At 37.6% G+C, this 25,897-nt stretch overlaps 2 protein-coding genes and 1 long non-coding RNA gene across 4 annotated transcripts; 2 read left to right on the plus strand and 1 right to left on the minus strand.

The window, feature by feature from the left end:
* Positions 1-1,560: 1,560 nt before the first annotated feature.
* Positions 1,561-18,692, minus strand: LOC100306453 (double-stranded RNA binding motif-containing protein). Of its 2 annotated transcripts, NM_001248347.2 has the most exons (7): positions 18,295-18,667; positions 17,346-17,492; positions 15,875-16,110; positions 15,538-15,763; positions 13,704-13,841; positions 2,281-2,454; positions 1,561-2,080 (listed from the first exon to the last, which is right to left on the minus strand). In NM_001248347.2, exons 1-7 carry the CDS (start codon positions 18,602-18,604, stop codon positions 1,833-1,835), a joined length of 1,479 nt encoding a protein of 492 aa, NP_001235276.2. In that variant the 5' UTR covers positions 18,605-18,667; the 3' UTR covers positions 1,561-1,832. The 2 variants fall into 2 exon arrangements, with proteins under 2 accessions (NP_001235276.2, XP_025984148.2); XM_026128363.2 differs by lacking the exon at positions 13,704-13,841 and having other exon boundaries at positions 1,575-2,080; positions 18,295-18,692.
* LOC113001632 (uncharacterized) lies at positions 18,664-21,226 on the plus strand. The gene is made up of 3 exons (XR_003267026.2): positions 18,664-19,011; positions 20,371-20,756; positions 21,167-21,226. It is a non-coding gene; the product is annotated as an uncharacterized lncRNA (long non-coding RNA).
* A 2,593-nt stretch (positions 21,227-23,819) lies between these two features.
* On the plus strand, positions 23,820-25,289 carry LOC121174841 (protein MAINTENANCE OF MERISTEMS-like). Its single transcript, XM_041015265.1, has 4 exons — positions 23,820-24,119; positions 24,204-24,263; positions 24,356-24,969; positions 25,063-25,289. The coding sequence occupies exons 1-4, from the start codon at positions 23,820-23,822 to the stop codon at positions 25,115-25,117; spliced, it is 1,029 nt and encodes a 342-aa protein (XP_040871199.1). The 3' UTR covers positions 25,118-25,289.
* The last annotated feature ends 608 nt before the right edge of the window (positions 25,290-25,897 follow it).

The raw sequence follows: 25,897 nt of genomic DNA on the forward strand, positions 1-25,897 counted from the left end.
CTATGTTATATGTTGTAAGACCAAGTGAGTGTGATCATTTGGCAAAGCATGTTGCATGCTATGAATGCGATCTTATTAATAATGAATGATTATGAACTATCATGCTTTGGGATTGGGTTTGGGGTTGTCCAACCCTTGACAAAATTTACTTTGGATATTGTGTAATGATTTAGTTATTTGATATGTGGTGGTGAGTGGTTTTGTGAAGTGGACTATTCCACTTGAAGAGTCATATTAATGGTGACCTTAGATAGGGAAGAAGATTAATTTCCTTTCTCTCTTGATATGTTTGTGTGTGCACAATGGAGGATACTTGCGGTCGGAAGCTTCATGAGGATCAACATGCATTACGAGAAAGGAACGAATGAATGAGGTTGCGAGATTGTGTTAGAGTTAGAGAAATAATTGTGTCAGGAGTTGGGGGCATGACCCTATAATTGCATCACTTGAAGAGTCATATTAATGGTGACCTTAGAGAGGAAAGAAGATTAATTTCCTATATGTTTGTGTGTGCACGATGGAGGATACTTGCGGTCGAAAGCTTCATGAGGATCAACATGCATTACGAGAAAGGAACGAATGAATGAGGTAGCGAGATTGTGTTAGAGTTAGAGAAGTAATTGTTTCGAGAGTTGGGGGCATGAACCTCTACTTATGGGAAACACTCTTTAACATCTATTCACATGTACTGACACGACCATCGTTCGAGGATCGATGCTTCTCATCATGAAGGATGAGTGAGGATTCGTTAAGAGAAGATGGATGAGATATAATATAGGTACACTAGGAGACGGTCTGAACGATTCAAAGACACTTGGGATGTTGAGTGGTGATAACCCGACCAAGGGCATTTCCAGGTAGTTTAGGGGATTCGTGGACCTCACTTGGCATTCTTGACTAGAGCAAAGTCGTATCCATGGTTGGTGAGAGTGACATGTCTTATACTCGCATGTGACGTCTCCTTTCAATCATCATCCATATGTTGCTTAAGACCATGAAGGCCTAAGAAGCTTTGTGACAATGTTAAGCTCAAGACAAGAATTGTGAAGAGTAAAATTTTAGAATAGGATGTCGAGTGTGATGTATGTTAGAAAATCACATGTGGTGATTGTTTGGGTCATGTGTGGGACTTAACATCTATGTTTGCGGCTTCTAAAGGATGGAGTACCCACTATAATTAAAATTCATAATAATTATAATTTAAAATTAATAAATTATATTATAATTAAAATTCATGACAAATAATTATTGTTAAATATGTAAATTAAATTTTAAGTTTATAATAACTAATATAATTTGTAATAAAAAATATTTTTAAATTAAAATGAACAGGGGATTAAAAAAATCAAATACATAGGTTAAAAAGAGTCTTAAATGATTTAGAGAAAATTTTTTAACTGATCCTAAACGTGTAATACATGTCTGGAGAAAAATAAAAAAAGAATTGAAAATTTGTAATGAGAGTGAAGAGAATGAGAACTTCAGCCTTAAAAAGATAAAAATTATAATACATTAAAGGGTATATATATATATATATATATATAAGGACCTCCGGCGTTTCCCCACACCCATAGTTATTAACATGTTTATATTCTTAAATGATCTACATAATCCTTGGTAGAGAAATTCCTAGCTGTTGATGACAGAATAATAACTAATCTGCTTCAGTTTCCTAAGTTATTAAAATATTAACAGTTAGGTTTTTAATCAATAGGTTACAAGTTCCACGTTTTGTTTTCTAAATTTACCGGGAGTCAAATCCTTCTATACAAATCAATTCGGAGAGAGACGCAAAATATGACACAGGAGAGCCTGCAACTGTTCCAACTATCTCAATGAGAATATGAGTAAGCAACCCACCTGTCATCGCTAATCGGCAATATAGTGCCACCATCTTCAATTTCCACATTGGTCTTGCGTGAGTAAACAACGACCCGTTCTACTGCAGTTGAATACGTGTTACTTGAGTCAGAAACCACTTTGGTGCTGCCAGAGAGTGAAGGTGCAGACTTGTCACTTGACAAGGAAGAATCCTCTGTGCAGCCATTCGTATTTTCAGATGAAGACGATACATTCTTCACTGTAACAATAACAGATCTCAAGATGAAATTACAGTATGATGTGTTCTAAACATTGATAATGTTGATAATCTAAAATCTGTGCTCTGGATTAGGATAATAGACTTGACAGTGGATAATCTACAAAAGGCTCAGAAGAAATCCAGAAATTTGTTTCAGAAAGGGGCAGGGGTTATAAATGACAAGGGCATTGAGGGCTTACATTTATCTTTGCTATGTTGATTCCAGGTGACTAATCCAGGGTCTACAAGTGAATTTGGATCAGCATTGTATTGCAGAGCAGTTACCACATTTGACTCAGAGTGGTCAGACGAGAACTCCGGAGCCTGTCCTTTATGAGTTGAAAATGGAAATGAAGAACTCTTATCTGACTTGCCTGAACAAAAACAAAGCAAGACAAAAAACACAATGACAAGTACTTCTGAGTAGTTGGAGATACCATGCTCTTTAAATCTTAATAACAATCATATTAACAGTAATGAAAGAAAGTAGATGTCATTGTAATCCAAAAAGTATACATAGCTTTATTTTGACCCAATTTCCTAATTTAAATATTCTAGTTGATAGTTTCTTATTGATTAGTATATTCAAATCATGTAACTAATATCAAGATATGCAAAAGGTACAATAGATTTGAAAGATATGTGAGAGCGATGTTATTTGTTAGAAAATCTAAGAAATATCTAATGATAACATACTTTAGAGTATCCTAAATGATATTTTAGGATTCATTCATATTTTATATGTTATGATTTGCTTCCTCATTTAATTAGGAACTTCGTAATTATAGGCATATCATACGTATCATGTAAATAGGAATATTATCTCCAATATTTGTTTGTATTTATTGCATTAAGTCTATATAAAACTGTGATTTTAGGGACTGCTGGAGAGTAAAACAATAGGAGAGGAAGAATAATTCTTGTACATTGTTCAGGAATAAAAGATTTACATATATAGGCAAGGCTACCAATTACATAATAAATGCAGAAAGGAAAGTAAATAAAAATGAATCAAATCAAATAAGAGAGATTTGATTCTGACCCAAAATAATAATCAAATCAGATCAAATCGGAATAATCTGATCTTGATCCTAATTATTCAATCATCTAGAAAATTAATTCCAACAATAAACATCCAGCTGTCTAATTAATTCTTAATATAGACATACAGCTGTCAACACCCTCCCTCAAGTTGGTGCATAGATGTCCACCATGTTCAACTTGCTTACAAGAAACTCAAAGTTGGGCCTAAACAATCCTTTTGTAAGAATGTCAGCAACTTGCTGTGAAGAAGGAACAAAAGGCATGCAAATTAGGCCGGCATCCACCTTCTCCTTTATGAAATGTCTATCAATTGCAACATGCTTGGTTCGGTCATGTTGAACAGGGTTCCGAGAGATACTGATTGCAGCCTTGTTATCACAATACAATTTCATTAGAAGAGTCATAAGAAGCTGCAATTCTTCTAGAATCCTTTTAAGCCATAAAATCTCACAAACAACTTGGGCCATTGCCCTATACTCAACCTTGGCACAGGTCCTGGCCACAACATCTTGTTTTTTGCTCCTCCAAGTAACCAAGTTTCCCCAAACAAATGTGCAGTAACCGGATGTTGATTTCCGATCAGTAATAGATCCTGCCCAGACTGCATCTGTGAATACTTCAATAGCTTGCTGTCCAGTTTTTTTGAAAAACAATCCTCTGCCTGGAGTACTTTTAAGGTACCTTAAAATTCGGTGGACAGCCTCCAAATGTTCTTCGTGTGGCGATTGCATGAATTGGCTCACTAAACTGACTACAAAGGCTATATTTGGACGGGTATAGGATAGATAAATTAACCTCCCCACTAATCTCTGATATCTGGTTGTGTCTACAGGATCTCCTTTGTCTTCACTCCGAAGTTTCTGGTTGGGATCTATTGGAGTATTTGCTGGCCTACAACCCATCATCCCAGTTTCTTTGAGTAGGTCCAGAATATACTTTTGTTGAGACTCCACAATCCCCTTTTTTGATCTTGCAACCTCCATTCCCAAAAAATATTTTAGGGATCCAAGGTCTTTAATCTCAAATTCACCCGCAAGAGATGCCTTCAAATTATTTATTTCTCTATAATCATCCCCTGTAATTACAATATCATCCACATAGACAATTAATACAGCTATCTTTCCTTCAGAAGAGTGTTTCACAAACATGGTGTGATCACTCTGACACTGAGAATATCCCAGCTTCTTAATAAATTGGGCAAATCTCTCAAACCATGCTCTAGGTGACTGTTTCTAGCCATAGAGAGACTTTTGAAGCTTGCAAATCTTTTGATTGAACTGAGATTCAAAACCAGGAGGTGAGTCCATGTAGACTTCCTCCTCTAAGTCCCCATTTAAAAAGACATTCTTTACGTCAAGTTGCTGTAATGACCAATCTAAATTTGCAGCCAATGATAAGAGGACTCTAATGGTGTTAAGTTTTGCAACAGGAGCAAAAGTTTCTGAGTAATCAATACCATAGGTTTGGGTGAAGCCTTTGGCAACTAGCCTGGCCTTGTACCTCTCAACAGACCCATCTACGTTATACTTGATAGTAAACACCCATTTGCATCCCACGGTTATTTTTTCCTCTTGGTAGGTCCACCACTTTCCAAGTCTGATTTTTTTCTAGAGCTCTCATCTCCAAGACAGCTTCCTTCCACTTAGGAACCCTTAGAGCTTCCTGTATATCTCTTGGTATTTCTATTTTTGTCAGTTCACAAGTAAAAGCTCTAAAGGTAGGAAGGAGACAATTTTTCATAAGATATAAAATTAGAAATAGGATGTTTTGTCCAGGACCTTACACCTTTTCTAACAGCAATAAGAAGGTCAGAATTGTCAAAAATAGGTTCAACAAGGTCAGGAACAGTAAGAACAGATTCAGATTCCAATGTATTTTGAATAGGTTGAACAAAACTAGAAGGATTCTTACCTGATGGATCCTCGGATGACTGGCAGTTCAAGAATCATTTGGTTCGTTCTTTTCTTTGAGGTCTTTTTTTCCTTAAGTAAACACGGTCAAAGGGTTGAATACCTTTGTTACCAACTCTAATTGTCTCATTTTCAACTTCTGGTTTTGACAATACAGTTTCTGAAATATCATTTTCATGGCTGTCTTGACTTGACTGGTTTGATTCACCCAAATTTTTTGCTTTTCCAATGTCAGCCTCTTCTAAATTTTCCAAAAAATCCAAACTTTCTGAGAAATCTAAATTGTGTTTGAAAATATTGAACATCTTCCTCTTGTCTCCCCCCCCCCCGAAGACGATCACTAAAAAAAGGAGTTTTTTCAAAAAAGGTAACATCCATAGTAACAAAGGTTTTCTTGGAAGTGGGATCAAAACATTTGTATCCCTTTGGTTGGGAGCATAGCCAACAAAAACACATTTTTTTGCTCTAGGCTCAAGTTTCCCTAGGTTTGGTTCATGAATATGACAAAAACAGTGCACCCAAATATTTTAAGAGGTAGAGTACACGAGAGCCTGTTATTTGGAAAAGCACTTGTGAAAACATCTAATGGAGTTTTGAAATTCAAGATTTTGCTAGGCATTCTATTTATCAAATATGTTCCAATGAGAATTGCTTCACCCCAAAGATATTTGGGTGCCTTATTTTGAAACAATAATGCCCTAGCTACTTCAAGAAGGTGTCTATTTTTCCGTTCAGCCACTCCATTTTGTTATGGAGTGTCAACACAAGAGCTTTGATGAATTATGTCATTTTCAAGAAAGAACTTGTTTAAGTGCTTGTTAAAATATTCCCTTCCATTGTCACTACGGAAAACTTTTATTTTCACTTGAAATTGTGTTTGTATCAATTGAAAAAAAAGTTTTGAATATGCTTTCAACCTCAGATTTTGTTTTCATCAAGTAAACCCATGTTATCTGAGTATGATCATCTATGAAGGTTATAAACCATGTTTTTCCATTTGGTGTAGGGTCCCAACAAGGTCCCCAAACGTCACTATGAATTAAGGTGAATGGACTAGATTGTTTATAATCCTTAGGGGAATAAGAGGAACGATGATGTTTTGCAAATTGACAAATTTCACAAGAAAACAAATTTGGATTTTTATTTTTAAAGAGGTCAGGAAATAAATGCTTCAAATACAAAAAATTGGGGTGACCTAGCCGATAATGCCATAACATTATTTCTTCATCTTCGTGAATCAGAATTGAATTGAGACAATTTTTCTGGAGTTTCTCCTTAGGACCAGACTCATCTTCAAAGAGATAGAGACCATCAACCTCTTTAGAACTGCCAATCATCCTCCCCGAACTCAATTCCTGAAATTTACATGTAGAGGAATCAAAAATAGCCAAACAATTTAAGTCCTGTGTTAATTTACTTATAGACAACAAATTATATGATAAATTTGGAACATGAAAGACATTGTGAAGAGTTAAAGTTTTAGATACAGGAATAGAACCAATACCGGCTATAGTAAAAAAGGTACCATCAGCTATTTTGACCTTTTTGTGACTTGCACAAGGATTATATGTGGAAAACAATTTTGAACAGTTTGTCATATGGTCAGAGGCTCCAGAATCGATGATCCATGGAGCTTTGGAATCGGGTTTGGAACTAAGGAGAGCAGCAAAGAAAGAGATACCTTTTTGAGCCAAAGAAGAGGATGGAGTCACTGACATTTTTGTGGGAAAGAGTTTAGACAGGTACTCTAGTTGTTCCTTAGTGAACGGAGATGACTCGGAGTTGCCTTTCTGCTTCACATTTTCAGCATTTGAGGTTTGGAAAGCCCGACCCTCTCCAGTTGGTTTCTTTTTTGAGTTGGGTGGTTTTCCATGGAGTTTCCAATAGGTTTCATTAGTGTGCCATGGTCTTCTACAATGATCACACCAAGGTCGCTTCTTTTTTTTCTCCTTCTAGTTCGTGTCCCCTTGCAACCAGGGCTGAACTTTCAGCTTCTTGCATCCTTGTACCATCAGAGTTTCACAGCATGATTTTCCTCCTGGATTCCTCCCTCCTAACTTCAGAGAACACTTCTCGCATTAACGGCAGTGGTTTTTTGCCCAAAATTTTGCCACGCACCTCATCCAATTGTTGATTTAAGCCTGCTAAAAACATGTAAACTCTATCATTCTCTTCTCTCTTCTTGAACCTGGTTGCATCATTGGGATTTTCCTAATCATCCTTATAGCACTGGTCCAGCTCCTGCCAGAGAGTAACCATGAGATTGTAAAAGGTTGTGACATCATTGTCTCCTTGTTTGGACTGCCACAGCTGAGTCTTAAGTTCATAAATCTGAGAAGAGTTTTCTAGATCAGAATAGCAATCGCGGACGGCCTCCCACACATCTTTTGCAGTTGGGAGGAATAAGTATGGCTTCCTAATGGAAGAGTCCATTGAGTTGATCAGCCATGCGATGATTAGTGAATTTTCTGACTTCCATCTTGGGAGAGAGGGGTCAATCACTCCTGGTTGAGAGGTGTCTCCTGTCAGGCAGCCCAACTTTCCCTTGCCATCAAGGGTCAGTTTCACAGATTGAGCCCATTCAACATAATTTTTACCATTCAGCTTTTGAATCACAAGCTGTAAATTCATACCCATGGACAGAGAATCAGATATGATACAGGATGATACAGTTTCATTACCACCAGAATTCGTAGAAGTGGTGGAGGAATTTTCTCCAGTCGTAATGTTTTTTTCCATGGCAGGATACCACAGGATCAGAGCCGAAGCTCTGATACCATGTGATTTTAGGGACTGCTGGGGAGAAAAACAATAGGAGAGAAAGAATAATTCTTGTATATTATTCAGGAATAAAAGATTTACATATATAGGCAAGGCTGCCAATTACATAATAAATGCAGAAAGGAAAGTAAATAAAAAGGGATCAGATCAAATCAGAGAGATTTGATTCTGAACCAAAATAATAATCAAATCAGATCAAATTGGAATAATCTAATCTTGATCCTAATTATTCAATCTTCTAGAAAATTAATTCCAAAAATAAACATCCAGCTGTCTAATTAATTCTTTATATAGACATACAGCTGTCAACAAAAACAGACAGTTAATTAGTCAAGACACTCGGTTTCAGCAAAAAAACAAAAAATAGCCAAAGTAGGGCTTGTAAGGTTTGGGCAGTCGTTACCTCACAAGCTGGTTTTGTGGGGAGTTAGGCCCAAAGTCCAAATTCTAAGATCATCAATGGCAGATTATGGTACAAAGAAACAAGAGCACGGTTAATGTTTCAAATAAAGAAACTAAAAGGAAGCACCGACAACTCTGTAGATGTGTAGATGGAAGATTATGCTTGAGTCAATCACAGTGAAACAAGAGCATGATTAATGTTTGGAATAGAAAGACTAAAAAGCTAGAAAGCACCAACACCTCTATAGAACATGTTGATGTGTGACATTTTTTGGACACGATTGTCTGACACACCTTCGACACGTGGCGGACGGCAACAGCGCGTGGCGGCGCATGAGTGGCCGGTTGACCACGCGAGTGTTGGGGTTAGGTTGTGCTTCTTGAGGCGCACCAAACCCTGCTGTCGCCGGAGAAAAATGACGGCGGCACGGCAGCGGACGGCAGCGCGGACAGCGGCGCTGGGATGAACCTGGCTTTGATGCCAAGTTGAAGCTAGAGATATTTAGTGAGAAAAAGTTCTCTCACTTAGCTTAACTTTATTGCTTTCAAAATGGCATATATATATAGTACAAGAGAGGAGAGAGACTGCTCACACAAATAACCTAACCCTGCTGTCTCTCTATAAGCAGAGCAAGATACCAGAAAATAAAACAATATTCAACAGATTTAATCTTAGGAGCCGCCTGGATGCAGAGGTTTGGGAAAGTGACCTTCGATTGGGATGAAATGAAGTTGAGTTTTCCTTGGCAGGGGGAAATAAGGGAAGTACAGGGGGTGAACTGTAGAAGGGAATGGGATAAGGAGAATCAAAAGTCAGGACATCAAATGTCATCTCTGTATGGTTTGTTGTGGAAAGATGAGTCTAAGGGGGAAGAGGGAAACGAGGGTGATCTGGATCAGCAACAACAAAGGGAGTTAGAGGAGGTGTTGAAGCAAATTCCTGAAGTAATCCAGGAAATCACAAGTCATCCTCCCGAAAGGAAAACAATGCATTCCATTGTTTTAACCAAGGAGGCAGAACCGGTGAGTGTACATCCTTATAGGTATCCTTATCATCACAAAGAGGAGATCAAGAGACAAGTGATGGAACCATGAATTATTAGGCATAGTTCCAATGCTTTTTTTATAGTCCAGTCATCTTAGTTAAAAAGAAAGATGCATCGTGGCGTATGTGTGTGGATTACAGGGAGTTAAATAAGGTTAATGCACCTGACAAATATCCAATTCCGGTGGTAGAAGAACTTTTGGATGAATTACATGGAGCTGCATACTTCTCAAAGTTGGATTTGAAATCGGGATATCATCAAATTAGGATGAAGGAGGAGGATGTGCATAAAACTGCATTTCGAACACATGAAGGACATTACGAGTTCTTGGTGATGCCCTTTGGGTTGATCAATGCTCCAGCTACCTTCCAAGCTACCATGAACCAAGTGTTCAAACAGCTGCTAAGGAAAATAGTGTTGGTATCTTTTGATGATATACTTGTGTTCAACAGGGGATGGCAGGAACATATGGAGCATTAGAAACAAGTTCTGAAGATGCTTCACGAAAACCAACTGGTAGTAAACAAAAAGAAATTCACCTTTGGTAAAAGGCAGGTGGAGTATTTGGGTCATGTAATTTCAGGTGAGGGGGTAGCTTTGGATCCAGAAAAGGTAAGAGTGTCATGAATTGGCCTATACCTCGCAATGTCAAAGCTGAAAGGGGTTTTTTGGGATTGACAGGGTATTATAGAAAATTTATTGCAGGATATGGAATGATAGCTAAACCTCTGACAGAGTTAACAAAGAAAGAAGGGTTCTAGTTGGGAACTGAGGCACTCAGAGCTTTTGAAAAGCTAAAGAGAGTGATGACCAAAGCTCCAGTGTTGACACTTCCAGTCTTCACTCGACCCTTTGAAATTGAATGTGATGCGTCAGGAAGGGGAGTAGGAGCCGTGTTGATGCAAAACAAGAGACCCATAGCACATTTCAGTAAGGCTCTGTCTGAAAGTAACTTAAGCAAGTCAGCATATGAGAAAGAATTGATGGCATTAGTGTTGGCAGTGCAGCACTGGCGACCATACTTGTTGGGTAGGAAATTCGTGGCGTATTCAGATCAAAAAAGCCTGAGAAATTTGTTACAACAGAGGATAACTACAGTTGATCAACAAAACTGGTTAGCTAAACTTTTAGGCTACCAATTTGATATTATTTATAAACCAGGGCCAGACAATAAAGCTGCTGACTTATTTTCTCAAATATACGAAGAACGAGAACTGCAAAACATCACTTCATTTCCAGTTTGGATGCAAGAGCAGCAGGTCCAACAGGAGGTTTTTCAAGACCCTTTTTTAAAACAAGTGATAACAGGGTTGCAGAAGGATCCAGCCTCACAGCCCGGATTCAGTATGAAGCATGGCTCACTGTCTCAAATATATGAAGATGGAGAACTGCAAAACATCACTTCATTTCCAGTTTGGATGCAAGAGCAACAGGTTCAAAAGGAGTTTTTTCAAGACCCTTTTTAAAACAAGTGATAGCAGGGTTGCAGAAGGATCCAGCCTCACAGCCCGTATTTAGTATGAAGCATGGCTCCCTATTCTATAAAGATAGGTTGGTACTGTCCTCCATATCTTCTTGTATCCCTATATTGATGAAGGAATTCCATGCCTCTCCTACGGGAGGACACTCTGGGTTCCTACAAACCTACAGGAGAATGGCTGGAGGAAGCTTGTATTGGGTTGGAATGAAGACCACCATCCAGGAATTTGTGAAGAGTTGTGATGTTTGTCAAAGGCAAAAACATTCAGCATCATCACCAGCCGGGCTGCTGCACCCACTTCCAATCCCAGCTTGAATTTGGGAGGACATATCCTTAGATTTTGTCACGGGGCTTCCTAAGTCTAAGGGATTCGAAGCAGAATTTGTGGTGGTGGATAGATTATCCAAGTATGCTCACTTCATACTTTTAAAACATTCTTATACAGCTAGCAAGGTAGAAGAGGTGTTTACCAAGGAGATAATGCATTTACATGGGATACCGCAATCAATAGTGATCGAGATCCACTTTTTGTCAGACTATTTTGGAAGGAGCTGTTTAGATTGCAGGGAACAGTTTTGAAAATGAGTTCTTCATATCATCTGGAGACGGATGGGCAAACTGAAGCAGTTAACAGGTGCTTAGAATCATATCTGCCATGTTTCGCCTCCGAACAACCAAAAAATTGGACATACTGGGTACCACGGACAGAATTATGGTACAATACTACTTTTCATGTGTCCATTAGAATGACACCGTTTGAGACTGTGTATGGAAAGAAACCTCCTTCATTGGTTCGTGTTTTGCAAGAGCAAACAAGGGTAGAAGTAGTGGACGATGAATTGATGGATAGGGATGAGGCATTGCGTCAGCTGAAACATCATTTGAGTCATGCTCAATAGTTGATGAGAAAATATGCTAACCAGAAACGAAGGGACATGTCATTCAAGGTAGGAGAATGGGTGTTCCTGAAACTCAGACCCCATAGACAGGTATCTGTAGCTAGAAGAATTAACCCGAAATTGGCTCCTAGGTTCTTTGGACCTTTTCCAATATTGGAGAGTTGGGGCTGTGTCATATAAGTTGAAATTACCAGAAGGAGCTAGGGTGCACCCGGTATTTCATGTATCACAATTGAAGAAAGCAATGGGGAATTATTCTGTTGAGGCAGTGCTGCCTGCAAGGTTGGAGCTGGAACTGGAGGAAAATGAGGAACCAGGGGAATAGCTTATCAAACAGTGGCTGGTCAAATGGAAAGGCAGGGCAACTGAGGATACTACTTGGGAAGATGAGACATTATTGAAAAGTCAGTTTCCCACACTTTGCCTTGAGGACAAGGCTGTCTCTTCAGGGGGAAGTAATGATAGGGAACTGGTGCACAAGGGTGAATTTCCAAATAGTAAGCATAAGGACACTGTATGGAAAGTCCACATTAGGAGAAACAAGATAGAATAAAGGGGTGGGAGTTAGTTATGTGACATGGCAGGAGATCATAACAAAATCTGTTAGAATGGGATCATATAAGGAGAGAGCAGAGAAAGAATAGGGGGGAGAGAATTCAGTTAGTAAAAGAGAGTATTCTGAGTTAGGAGTCTGTGACTCTGGCTATTTTCTTACTAGCTGTAATAGAGATTTGGGGGTTCTCCCTTCCTGATAAATCATACTATTACACTGCGTTACCTGAATTTACTGATATTCTTTTGTTAGAATTGTGAGTTCTATCATCCCACTATAGCATTTTTGTGATCAACTGCACTACACTATTTGAGATTGATATAAACAAAATATAATTGTAGCTGCAGAGTTCTCAAGGTAATATTGTGCTTTAGTGGTTCCAACCCTCCTCCCTCCCCCACTTTTCTTTTGTTTTACTAATTAATTATGAGAGCAAGCCTCAGCATAACAGTCAGTAGCTTCCTCATGACCTAAATTAATAAGTCTCTTTGCTTGCACAAGTAAGGCAGCACACATCTACCATCCCCAGATCAAACAAAGTCGGAGCCTTATTGTTAGAGATCAGAAGTCCCAAAATTAAAAGTGTGTTTTAGAAGGAAGTTGGGTCAGGGGGGTGTTGAATAGTTAGTTAGAAGAGTTAATAAACCAGGGGGAAGTTAGGAGGATTGTTGCAGATTTAATAGATTGGTGTACATATATACTGCATGCTACAGTTAGAGGGAAATTAAATTTTCAGTCATAGAATAAACTGTCCTTATCAGTTGTCAATGGGGTTTTCCCTTGGCAGAGCAGAATAAAAGATTTGTTCTCTCTGATATTTCATCTCTCTTTCTTCCTAATTTTCTTTCTTGATTCTTGAGGACCTATCACTCATGCACTGGGCCCACTTTATGAGTCTGACTTATTAATGATGCAAATCTATCATTTGGGATAAATTTTTTAAGCATTTATAAGTGTAGAATGTAACTTATATCAAATCTTCAATATAGCAGCCATCCTGCTATAAGATTTTTGAGGTCAACTGCACTGCATGGCTATTTGGGATTGATAACTATGAAATAAATATAAATTGTAGTTGCAGTTTTATCAAGGCAATGCGCCTCAGTGATTCCAAATTTTCTCCATAGTCTTATTGATTATTTAACTTTTAAGTAACTATATAAACTGCCATGTCATCCAAGATTTACGTGAATTTAGACTACCTTAGAGTGGATTTGGTTAAACCAATTCAAAAACCATTAACAACCTACCAATTCATTGTTGACTTCATAAAAGTTGGTTAGTGGTGGAGAGTGTACAATTTACTTTTTGAAAATTGTTTACCTTGGTTATGTAGTTCTTTATTTTTGACATCTAACTATCTACTCTCCAATTGGTGTTCTAGATTAGGGTATTAGCTTACATACAGTAGATTATCTTCAAAATACTGGCAGAATTCTTAGATAAAGTCCACAATTTGTTTCAGAATGGGGTATAAATGATAAGGGCTTTGACCTTTGAGAACTCACCTTTATCTTTGTTATGTTGATTCCTGTCGACTAATCCAGGGCTTACAGGTGATTTTGGATTAGCATGGTGTTTTAAACCAGTTATGACATTTGCCTCTGAGCAGTCAGGTGAGAACTCATGAGTTTGTCCTTGATGAACTGATAAAGAAAAAAAGGATATTTGATCTGACTTGCCTGCGTAAAAAGCAAGAACCTAGAAGTACAATGATTCCTAAGTAGATAGATAGATGGATGGATACCAAATGTTACATGTTAACAATAATGATAATAATTGCATTAGAGAAAAGTTAGATGCACTACAATCCAAATCTTAACGATAATGCTAATAATAGCATTAAAAATAATAGATGTAACTACAAAAGAAGAGTACAGAAAAGCCAAACATTTGATAAACAAAATATAAAATGGTATCCACCTCAAAGGAAACTTGTCTAAAACTACCTACAGCCGGTAGGGGTAGAGTTATTGATGTGGCATGGATCCAAAAAAGGGGGGGTTGAAGTTCCAGAGTTCTTCTTCAAAAGGCAATATTGCATCTTACAAGTTTCAAATCCTCTCCTATTCTTATTAATTTGGTGTACTTAGTTTGAGTGTAATGCAGAAACTTAAGTGGATTTTCCTACCTTTTTTGCTCTTATGGGACTTGGATCATTTCATCATCTTCATGCAGTTTATCTGAAGGTTAGGCTCAAAGGGTTGGTATCTATACACAAATAGAGTGGATGGCTATAACACCCAGACATATATTCCCAGGTTTGTTCTCTATTCTAATAAAGGAAGGCAACATCCACTTTCAATGTACTCAAAGTTATCTACTGCTTTCTGTAACACATCTTCTATTGAAAATTAAATAAACCATCAATAGAGTCTACAATCAGAGCCACTGGCAATAGAAGACTTGGAAAGGCACACAAAGTAAAACTGTTGGAGACAAAGAAGGGGAAAAATGCAGTATTAAAGAGCAGTAATTATGCTATTATTATCCTAACAATCATAGAAATGAAGAAATCACACACAGTATAATTAAATAGATTATACATACAAAAACAAGAACAAGCTTTTAGTTAGTCAATAAGAATTAATCCAATCATTGTGCCATGGCCCAGACGATCTTGTTTAGCTATAATTCAGTTAATTGTATACCTATGAAGCATGGCCATGGACATCTCTCCTGTTTGAAGTGTCGGACACATTTCTGACACCTACACCTCCCCAACACTTGTCTGACACATGTCCAATACTTATCATTAAGTGCCCAATTAAAAAAGTATTTTTGTCAACTTTTGGACACTTAGGCTAACACTTATATACAGGTCAAACACTTGAGCCAACACTTCTATATGGATAGACACAAATCAATATTGTTAAAGAATATTCATTTTTTAATATGCAGAAAAGTCAGCTTAAAATATAATGAATATTCTATAGCAATATAATTCCTCTCACATTTTTTTGTGCGGTTTGTCATCATAGAAACAAACTTAAAAAGTTGGTTTATGAAGGTGAATATACCTTTCTTAAAACATATACCTTCATTTTCTTATTTTGGGATGATGGTTTTTTTGTAGGATCATACAATCCTATGTTTTACAATCTTGCAACCCCCTCCCAGATCCCAATTCTAAGTAGGATCTTGACAACATTGCTCATAACTATATGTAAAAACTTAAAAGTCAAATTTCAAGAAACTTTTGCACTAGAACTACAGGATTAAGATCATTCAGAATTATGGTTTTTCCTCAGCATACAAGGCAATGATCATTCAATATTTATAGACGTCCATATTTATGGACATGTGTTACAATGAAAAACTACAACTAGTATTAAAGAGTACCTTTGCATTCTTTCAAAGCCATATAAGCCACCTTGGCTGCACTCATCTCTGCTTGCTTCTTGGATTTAGCTTCTTCCCCAGTAAAAAGCTCCCCTTCTACCTCTACTTGTGACACAAATATTGGCATATGAGCTTCACCAGATTTATTTGTGTTATAAATGGGTAAACGAAATCCTTCCTTTTGAGCCAATTCTTGTAAAAGATTTTTGTATAATCCAACATGACCCTGATATTTTTAGACAATCATATGGATATAAGAAACACCAGAAGAAAGCATTTAAGAAGTTAAAGATTAAAGAATAAGTTATTTAATTAACTACAAGTGACTAAGACTAGCCTCTTGAACTCTGCCTGGTGATAATGATATTAAAGCAGCTTCAGCTGCTGCATGTTCAGCATCCTTCAACGTAGAATAGAACTTGTCACTTTCATAGGTTTGTCCATCAACAGTGACTTTGCACTTGAAACGCATAGCATGAGGAGGACCCTCCCACTCAGAAGAATATACTGGAAGACTTAGATTGTTCTTTTGAACATAGCTTTGCAGCTGGTTCTTGTACAAATGTAACATATCTATGACAAAATTGAATATAAAAAACTTACAATACTACCACAATGTGATTCATCATTATAAAATAAAATAATGCCATGAGAGAGAGGACGAAACAAAAAAATCAAATATGCTATGTTATATTATCAACCTAACCTAGTGGGATAAGAATCAAATATGTTATTATTTTAGACATGTCCAAAATGCATCACTACACGTCCAATTAAAAAAACACATGAACACATCCATTTAATATGAAAAACAAATTTTTGGATTGTTCTTGTATATGGCCAGTTCTATATGACAAGTAGGGTGCAACATTTTTGCGGAGGAGTTTACAAAATAGCAAGTGTTGGCACCCATGAAATTTATATATTATAAATCTGGTAGCATATAATGCATATCATACTATGAATCACGAATCCTTTTCCTTAAATTTTCAATTTTACACACACAAACATATGTACCATGTCTACCTTGCCCTATAATTTTATGTATTCAGGGTCAAAAAACTTTAAAAAACAAAAATTCTAAACAAAAACCAGGTCTTTTAGTTTCTAATGCCCCTGCATTGCATAGTGTCTGTGATATAGAATTTAGGGGGGAAGAGAAATAAACAGAAAAACATAAAGACAGAGGGGAAAAGGGAAGAAGAACCAAATAGAGAGGATAGAGAGAAAGAGGCGAGAGAAACCGAGAGATCAAAGAAACTGTGCACTGCACTTCTGTTATTATTTTTCCAGCCTCAATCTACATTCAGTCTGTCTAAAATACAACAGCCCTTCCTTATATATAGGAAGCTACCCAACAGCTATGCACTAGCAGTAGCTGACTAAGTAACTAACTAACATTCTTTTCTTATTTGTATTTACATATCAGTCTGTTGGCTGCAACAATCACTGGGGGATGGAGGCAGAAAGTTCTGATAACAGAGAAATGAGAGCGGAACCTAGGTGTTATGCTAGGGAGTATTACAAATGCCACTATTATCTTTTCCTATAATTCAAATGAAAACTGAAATTGCAGAAAGAGCACTGCCTAGCAGTATGAGGAAAAACTGCATCTGATTTTAGATCACACAAATCATATTAAAATTAATACAGTCTCCTCAGCACCCCTCACACCAAAAGAACTCCCTCTCTCTAACAAAAGAAAGATTCTTAACCTACTCAACTGGAACTAACAATAACGCAAGCATATTAAACCATTAAATATCAATTTAATCAAACAAAAGAAAAGATAAAGAGAACTCAATTACTTTTTTGATCTTCTGCTGTTATCGTATCTCTAACAGCTATTACAGGGCCACTGATTTGAGATGTTTGGCACACTTCTTCTAATTTAGGTTGCAACACTCCATTTGTGAGAAGTATATCATCAACAACAGAGCTGGGATCAGGTGAACCTGTAGGTCCAATGCAAGTTAACATGAATCTTTTGTAAATACTGAAATCTTGAAGATAGTCTAACAAAAATCAAGAATCTTGATTGTAGTCCCAAGTCCCAACAGTTTAAAAAAGGTTAATATCAGCTTACAATTCAAAGATTCTCCTTCACAAAATCAAATAAAATCATCGCAAAACAAACTTCTCAACATGGCAATTATAATTGCATATCCACGCAGTTAACTACAAACCCTGAAAAACAACCAAATCAACACACTAAAGGAAAACTAATAAACATTAGGGGGGTTCAGAATTTTTATTTTTTTTGTTTCCCGTACTTATTTCAATTGTTTCAGGAAAAAGAAGAAAAAAAAAAGGAGCATGTCATTTATAGTTTTTTACGATTAAAAATGAAATGTCAAATAGAAAGCATTTTCATGAGCTTCCCTCAGCACAAGCGACGAATAAGAAAGGTTTATTTTTTATTCAGTTAAGCAAGCCAAAGTCATGGCAAATCCACACATAGGAGCATCACCAAATGTAAAAGGACAAATGAACAAATAACAGCACGTGCTACAAATATAATGTGCGTGATTATCACTTTTAAATACCACCTAACGTGATTTGATTTTCACGAGTTTGGTTGGTTTCATGTTGAGGAATTAATTCTGAGTCGAACAACTTTGCGTTGGATAAAAAATTCATACCAAATTTTACATCTAAACATAAACCACATCACTTCAAAATCAATTTTAACCAAAATCAAGTCAATTATGCGAAGGCTTATTTACACACACTAAGAACACGTGGGAAAAGGGGTACCAGAAGATGAGGCGAAAAGAGAAGGCTGAGGAAAAGAAGAAAGAGCCGAAATGGAGAGAGAGTGTTGAGGAAAAGTGGGACATGACGTTGACGGTGAGGGCGGGGAGAAATGGAGGAAGGCGAGCATGGCGGCGTCGTTTTGGGCCTGTTTGGCGCTGCGGGTGGGAGAAGGGGTGTGGAAGGAGACGCCGTTAACATTAACGGTGGAAGTGAAGCGAGGGTTGTGATCGGGGCCTTCTCTGCTGTTGTCGTAGGTAGGTAAGGTCCATGACCTTCTCTGACACAATTCCTGCAACCTCGTTTTGTACATTGCTCGCTCGCTCGCTGTTCCTCCTTCACCTTCAACGTTCTTCACAACTTCCACTACTGACGAGACAACAAAGGAACTGCAATCGAACCCTTCATAGTAGGACAAAGACAATAGAATTAAGGGAGTTGCTATGCTGGTGCACCCAGCACTTAAAGCGAAAAGACAAAATTGCCCTTTTATTTTTTTAAAAATCTCGTGCACCCAGCGCTTCTTTTCTTCTTCTCTCCCGCCAGGCTTTTCTTCTTCTTCTTCCACCTTCATCCGCGTCTTCTTCCTTCTCCCGTGAGCTGCTGGTGCTGCTGCTTCTTTCTCCCACGTCTTCGTCCGTCTTCTCCTATGTCTTCCTCCGTCTTCCTGGGAGTGCCTCTTCTTCTTTAGCGAGCTCCATTCTTTCGTTCTTCATTGAGGTAAGCTTCCTTCTTCCATTCTTCTTCTTCCATTGCTTCCATTGTTGAATGCTTAAGGTCATCCGTAGTAGAGACAACTTAGGACCTATTTGATCCGCATTAGGAACCTAGTTGATCCGCATTAGGATAGACGATCCACATTAGGGTAGATGATCCGCAGTAGGTAGATGATGAGGTTGATCCGCATGCGGAGAAGGTTGATCATGAAGCTCGCGGATCAACTTGATCCGCATGATTGATCTGCATAACTTGCGGATCAAGTTGATCCGCAAGTATAAATTTAAAGATTTGAAGGCAATAAACACCACTTGCCATCTTTGTTTGTATGTTATCAAAATTGCTTTGCTGAATATTGTCTGAAAATTGTCATGTTTGTCTTTGACTCTTCTTTCTTGGATCTTGAGGAGCTATTTAGTTAGGTAGATGTGAGTTTAGGAAACCTAACAAACAACACATAACTACTTCACCCACTTGTGTTTGAGCCTTTCCACCATCAAAATGTTGAGTGAAAGTTCCAACACTAAACCACATGCTAAATATAAGGTTATTCACAATAATCAAACTGAATTGAACTCACATATTCAAAGGTGTATAGAAACTAAACCAAATATTGAGATTCATATTATGGAGTTTATAGGAAATGGTTTTTCAACACATGCTAAATTTAGGGCAAAAAAAATTGAACTGAATTGAATATGACATATGCAAAGGTGCATATAAATTAAACCACATATTGAGAGTTTGTCCCAACAGATAGATACCATTAGTGGACAACATATTTACTAGAAACCAAATAAAGCATACAACTCTAAGTTGATAAGAGAAGATCCTATAACCAAAATCATTCAATAATGTTTGCTATAATTTGCAACTATTTAAGATATTGACACAATAACCAACTGCCAAAGGTGGATAGAAACTAAATCAAATATTGAATGTTTGCTTCAATGGTCTTAATATGGAAACATATTCAATACAATGTGCAAAGTAGACATAGCTTAGAACTAGCTATAAAAGAGAGCAACTTTGATCAACATTGTATTAGACAATTAACTTTAAACAAAACATGATATAGCATGAAAGCATGTTAGCATAACAAATGTAATACAAGTGCAATCCAATTTAAATATGTTAAAAATAGATAAAAAAATCTACACTTATGTATTTCTTGATTCTAATTCATATTCATTCATGTCAAAACTATTTATACATGTGAAAAATTTATTGCTAAATGCTTACGTGAATTATGACATCTTCCATAACTAGAGGATTAGGCCGTGTATCTATGAGGGCCTTAATCTTCTTCAAAGATTCAAAATTACACACAGACATAAAATTTTAAAATTTCTAAATTTGCAGATCATGGTTAAGACTAGAGGGTTAGGTTGTGTGTTAGGTAGGGTTGTTGCTAGAGGTCTGGGGAGAGAAGGGGATGGTGATGATACTGACGGTGCTCCCCAGCGCCGAAGGCCGACCGCATCGGCATGCAGGCGACGGGTACCAGTCATTATTGATGATGTTGTGCCTGTGGTGCCTACGGACTTGCCTGCGGTACCAGAGGCAGAGGCTGCTGTAGCTGGGGATGAGCCCATGGTAGATGCTACCGCCGGTGCATAGACTGACGCACAGGATACCGGTGCACAGGATATTGGGGATGAGCTTGAGGGATTTCCTGGTGGACCCAGGGACCCATCAGTGCTTACAAAGTATGCTGACCATGTTGCGCCAACGTATGGTCTGGACAGGTATTCATAATATTAAAGTTAGTTAACTTTTATTTTTTTATTTATTGATTACTGATTCGTGTTTTTTGAACAAATTGTGTTCCTTTGTACTTCAATTCAGGAATGTCCTGAGTTGAAGTTATCCTCCCATGGGAGGAAGGTGCATCACTTAGGCAGACCTGTTCCTGCAATTGAGGACATGGTTGCTGGGACAGGATTAAGTCCTTTGATCGCGTGTTCTATTGACACTGGCGATCAGGGACTTATATCCTCCTTTGTTGAGAGGTGGCTGATGTGTCATTATTTTCTCCTATTTCTTAACCCTTTTTGTCACCATTTTAATTACTGATTAGCCTTAATTGTCAAATTAATTATGCAGTTTTATCATTTGGGCCTACTTGACTAATTTTGTGTTTTTAATTTAATTTTAGGAGAATTATAAGCAATTGGACTTGAATCCAGAATTGGGCTTGGACTTGAAGAGAGTAGACAATTTTATTTTATCAAATCTTATCTTATCCAAATTTTATTTCATATAGATTTTATTTCGTCCAGATTTTATTTCGTCCTATCTTATCTTATCTTGTCCAGATTTTATTTTATTTCGTTTATGGGTTTGGACTTAAAATAGATTTGTAAGCTTTGGGGCTGAGGACCTATATAACAGCACCAAGGTTTTAGTTTAGAGAGTTTTTTTTGAAGAGAAGAATAATTTTAGGGTCTTGTAATTCCAATTTTTATTACTGTTCATGCACACTATTCACGTAGAATAAAATTCGTTTTCTGCAATTTCGTTTCTGCTTCAATCTACAATTTTGTTTTCTACTGATTAATGGAAGGCTAAGTCTCCATTTTTGTTTTCTCTTGAGGATGAAGCACAGCTCTCTTTGAGGTTTTGTTATTACTATTGAATTCTGATCAGTTTTTCCTCTTCACCAATTACTCTGTATTTGTTGCTATTAATCCATGTATGCTTAGTGCTTGATTAATTGTCTCTGCGCTTAATTTTCGTTTATGGTTAATGATCAATTTCGTTCATGATTAATTGGTGTATGTGTTGCTTAATCACATAATGACAGCCTTATGTTAATTTTCGCTTAGTAATTTAATTTAGGGTTGGATTAAGTGGTTGAACTGATTAGGGATAAATTCTCATAACCTAGGATAAGAGACTTGCTTGTGAATCAAGGGGAAACAACATGTTTTAATTCTGTTATTTTCTAATTCAAATTTGCTTGCTGTTTAATTTACAAAAACAAACAACCCCCCCCCAATTCGTTACTATTTTATTACTATTTGTTATGAACGTTTGGTTGACCATTGCTCGTTGGGAGACGACCTAGGATCACTTCCTAGATATTGCATTTTTAATGTTTATTTGATTCGGATATGGCCTCGATCAAATTTGGCGTCGTTGCCAGGGAGCAGTGAGCCAAAGGTTCATAATAGTGTTTAGTTTTTTTGTGTGTAGCTCTGTAGTTTAGGTTGTGAGTGTGTGTTGTTTTATTTTGAGTAGCGTTCTGTTTTGCATTTCAGTCGCGTTCCCTGTTTAGCGACTGTTTTAGCGACTGTTTCAGTTTTGTGCTTTGCTGTGAACAGTGATTAGCGACTGGAAACTAGAGACTGATTTTGCAATTTAATTAGTGATTTTTGTTTTGATAGTTAGAGTTGTTATTTTTGGCTGATTTTTTGTGTGGTAGTTTCTTTTTATCCATATTTTGTGTGAAAAATACCAAGAGCACTTGGTGTGGCAATATTTGAGAGAGACAAAAATTTTGGGAACTTGTTTTTAGTAAAACTTAAAATGGCCATAACTTTTGCTCCGGATATCAGAATGACTATTATTATATATGCATTTGGGGTAGAAAAAAATTTCCCATACTATGAAAATCGGCTTCTCATAAAATCAGCCGTTTACTAAGTTTTTTTTTCCAAGTATTATTGTTCTATTTTTATAAACTTTGCTTAGGTAGTTTTCATAGTTAGACTTTGAATTTTTGTTTGAAATTTTTTGTGCTATCTTTTCATGATTTTAGGGTGTTCCTCACAAAATTTCAGCTCATTTGGATATCGTTTGAGTATAGTTGTAGTCTTACCCCCTTGTTAGATGCTTGTTGAGAAACACATTATTTGCTGCATATAGTGCATGACTTGGGATAATCCAGGTGATTTACAACCCTTTGATCCTGAAATAGATAGAATCTTTCATAGATTAGTTAGGCATAGTGTGCATCCTGGTCATTTTGTGCATTTTGAGCATTTCGAGCATTCTGAGTATTTTGTTGCTGGTGATTTTGAATATTTTGATTTTGAGCATTCGACTACTAATTTTCATACTGAGAACATGGCTCAACCTCCACCTCGTGAAAGGACTCTTAGGGAAATGGTTGCACCTGATTTCATTTATGAAAGCTTGTGTATTCAATATCCTGATGAGTGTGTTCCATATGTTCTCAAGACTGGACTAATACATTTGTTGCCCAAGTTTCATGGTCTTGCAGGTGAAGATCCTCATAAGCATCTTAAGGAGTTCCATATTGTCTGCTCCACCATGAAACCCCCTGATGTCCAGGAAGATCATATCTTTTAAAAAGCTTTTCCTCATTCTCTGGAGGGAGTGGCAAAAGATTGGCTATATTACCTTGCTCCCAGGTCCATTTTCAGCTGGGATGACCTTAAGAAGGTGTTCTTGGAGAAATTTTTCCCTGCATCTAGGACCACTGCCATCAGAAAAAATATTTCAGGCATCAGGCAACTTAGTAGAGAGAGCTTGTATAAGTACTGGGAAAGATTCAAGAAATTGTGTGCAAGCTGATTCAAGGGGAAACAATATGTTTTAATTCTATTATTTTCTAATTCAAATTTGCTTGCTCTTTAATTTACAAAAACAAACAACCCCCCCAATTCGTTACTGTTTTATTACTATCTGTTATGAACGTTTGGTTGACCATTGCTCGTTGGGAGACGACCTAGGATCACTTCCTAGATACTGCATTTTTAATGTTTATTTGATTCGGGTACGACCTCGATCAGTGGCACCGGGAGACTTCTAGTTTCCACCTTCCTGTGGGGGAGATCTCGATCATGCTGGACGATGTCGCGGCTCTTCTCCATCTGCCGATTGTGGATGCATTACATGACTTCCAGCCTCTACGCACCGACGAGGCGGTGCTGCTCTTGGTTGAGTTATTTATGGTCTCACCAGAGGTGGCCATGGCCAAGACAGGCCAATGTGACGGACCATACGTGTGCCTGCAGTGGCTGCGAGACATATACCAGTGCAGATGTCAGACGCGGCACTGGACAGCTGCCGCTCGTGCTTATCTTTTGCATCTTTTGAGTTGCACTCTCTTTGCTAATAAGAGTACAACCTATGTTCATGTTGTACACTTACAGGCCCTGTGTGACCTCACTCTTGCTAGGCGGTATGCATAAGGAGCTGTTGGGCTCGTCCATATGTACGATTAGCTTAATGATGCCAGTCTCAACACCAACCGACAGCTTGTTGGTTACATCACCTTGTTACAGGTAATTAATATGTATTTAATAATTTAATTACAACAATGTTTTAATAAGTGTATATTTAGTTAACATGTATAATTTTTGTGTAAACCTTGTAGTGTTGGATATACAAGCACTTTCTGTCAGTTGTGGAGTGCAATGCTGATCCAGACTACGACGAGGTGTCACCACGTGCGTGTCGGTGGATTGCGACAAAGAAGACTATGAAGAAGGTGTCCACAGCGATGTACAGGCAGTGCCTGGATCGTCTGCAGATCCCACATGTATGTTGGATGCCATATTCAAAGCACCGACCTGTGCAGGACTTTCATATGATTTCGTGCTTCTCTGGACAGGTCCGCTGGGGGCCTATTGTTGTCAAATACAGACTGAAGAGGGTTATGCGCCAGTTTGGCTACATCCAGTGCATTCCTGCACACCCTGTCCATCCATGGGTGTCATATGATGACGTAGACGATACGTGGACACACTACTCAGACCATTTGGCGACAGCAGATGATCCATGTGTTGTGCCAGGTCAGTGTGTGCCAGACTACATTGACTGGTTCTTTCGTATTTCTCATCCATTCATGACCACGACACAACCATTAGATCCTCCAGCAGATGCACCTCAGGTCCCAAAGTCAGATATCCCTCAGGTCCAGAGTCAGATATCCCTCAGGTCTCGGATGATCCAGTCAGGTCTGATGTCGACGAGCCCAGACATGCAGTGGTAAGTGTTACTATATGGTTAGACGTATGAAATGTCATTTACTTCAATTTTTTAATACTAATTTATCTAATTTGTTTGTTTTCTATTTAATAGGAGGCTTGCGATGCGATCGCCGAGAGATTGGAGCGTCACCTTAGCCTTGGGGTAGTCACGTCAGGCACATCGACATATGAGGTCATCAAAGAATGCCTCAAGATTGCCAGGAGTGTCACTCAGGATCACATTGTGTACGTGAGGTCTCGACATAGGCATCGCATGGATCAGCCGTAGTTTCTTTACGCATTTCATATTGATATTCGATGTATATACATTTCTTGTACTTGACCACATTTTTGTTTTTACTTAACATTCTGTATATCTAAAGTTATTTTTGTTTATAATATTAGTGTTAACGTTTAAGTGTTATTTTTAAATTACTTGATTCCAAATTCATTTGAATTTCCTTGAAATAGTATCATTGTTACGTTTAACTAAACATTCATTAGGATAATATTTAATTTACATAAACAAAAGAGACATAAAATAAAATTAATTATTTTTTCAAATGGATTTTAGTTCGTAAATATTTTTTTGATTGGTCATGACTCAAATAAATAAAGCTTCAAATTGTAAAAAAAGAAATAAAGCTTCAAATTGTAAAAAAATGGCCTTCAATTTTTAAAAAAATGTCTTATGCACACTTACGGATCAAGTTTATCCGCGAGCTTGCGGATCAAGTTGATCCGTGAATTACTTAAGGATCAACTTGATCCGCAGGTGTACGAGGACCCAGGAGCATTTTTGGCTTTTATAAAGAATGCTGGGTGCCCCAGCAATACTACTGGGTGCACCTAGCAACACCCTAGAATTAAACTTGTAGGGGGCCATGCATACGGCCGTGTGGTTTTTATTATTATTTGGTTGTTTAAATCAAACATAATAACACATA

This window comes from Glycine max, chromosome 5, assembly GCF_000004515.6.
Source record: "Glycine max cultivar Williams 82 chromosome 5, Glycine_max_v4.0, whole genome shotgun sequence".
In the NCBI taxonomy this organism is placed as follows: Eukaryota; Viridiplantae; Streptophyta; class Magnoliopsida; order Fabales; family Fabaceae; genus Glycine; species Glycine max.